Raw genomic sequence first — 1,197 nt, forward strand, 5'->3', positions numbered from 1 at the left:
AAGCTGTTTCTTTCCTAGACAAATGAGATTCTAGTTTGGATTTTATTTTATTTTATTATTTTTTGAGACAGAATCTCATTCCGTCATCCAGGCTGGAATGCTGTGGCGCAATCTCGGCTCACTGCAAACTCCGCCTCCTGCGTTCAAGCTATTCTCCTGCCTCAGCCTACCTAGTAGCTGGGATTACAGGTGTGTGCCACCACACTCAGCTAATTTTTTTGTATTTTTAGTAGAAACGAGGTTTCATCATGTTGGCCAGGATGGTTTCAAACTCCTGGCCTCATGTGATTTACCCACCTTGCTTGGTCTCTCAGAATGCTGGGATTACAGGCATAAGCCATGGTGCCCAGCCCTAATTTGGGTTTCAGAGGGCAATTTGTACTGCTTGCAAAAGACGCTGGATCCTTCCACTTTAGAAAGATTTGGAATTCTGACCCATATTCAGTACATGACCTTTCTGGGGTGTGGAAAAATATGCTTTGTCGTCTAATGTGATGTCAGTTTTCTTTAACCTTCCGTGTGAATAGTGCACATTAAGACATGAGGTTTACTGTTAAACAATTTTTCTTTATAAACATAGTGACAAGAAGATTGTACAGTATCAATTAAAAAGACCCAACGTGACCAGGTCCACTGCTCCCTGCATCTTGAAGTAAGAGAAGTGTTCAGCTTAGAGAAAATGTTCTCTAGAAAAAAATGTGGAAAAAATGTTCTCTCTGAGAATTTACCCAGCTAAAGAGCTGGGTAGTCCGATCTAAATGGTCCCACAGCAATCCTTTTCTCCCGGGAGGTGAGTAGATCTTTGACAAGTGATGAACGAACTCTGCTTCGTGTGGTTAGGCCTGGGACTGAACTTTGTAACCAGGGATTTGGTGTGCGGGGCTTCACAGGCTGCAGAGAAACATGCAAACATGAGTGCATATGCCAAACGTGTCTCATGTGAGTGACAGAGACGAAGTGAAGGTGTCTTTGGCCATAGTGTGTCTCCTTTTTTTTTGAGACAGAGTCCTACTCTGTTGCCCAGGCTGGAGTTCAGTGGTGCAATCTCGGCTCACTGCAACCTCCGACTCCCGGGTTCAAGTGATTCTCTTGCCTCAGCCTCTGAAGCAGCTGGGATTACAGGCGCCCGCCACCACGCCCAGCAAATTTTTTTTTTTTTTTTTTTTTTTTTTTTTTTTTTTTTTTTTTTTTTTTTTT

The 1,197-nt window shown here is 43.0% G+C and overlaps 1 protein-coding gene across 7 annotated transcripts in view; it reads right to left on the reverse strand.

Moving 5' to 3' along the window:
• Window positions 1-552: 552 nt before the first annotated feature.
• Window positions 553-1,197, reverse strand: part of HEATR4 (HEAT repeat containing 4) — a 52,015-nt gene continuing 51,370 nt past the window's right edge. For 4 of the 7 annotated variants that reach the window (XM_017882818.1, XM_017882817.1, XM_017882815.1 and 1 more), the window contains one exon: window positions 553-891. In XM_017882818.1, coding sequence (XP_017738307.1) covers window positions 733-891 — 159 coding nt within the window. In that variant the 3' untranslated portion in view covers window positions 553-732. The remainder of the gene's footprint in view (window positions 892-1,197) is intronic. The other 3 variants (XR_001887462.1, XR_001887461.1, XM_017882819.1) reach the window with 2 other exon arrangements.

Source organism: Rhinopithecus bieti, unplaced genomic scaffold (assembly GCF_001698545.2).
Source record: "Rhinopithecus bieti isolate Rb0 unplaced genomic scaffold, ASM169854v2 scaffold_13259, whole genome shotgun sequence".
NCBI lineage: Eukaryota > Metazoa > Chordata > Mammalia > Primates > Cercopithecidae > Rhinopithecus > Rhinopithecus bieti.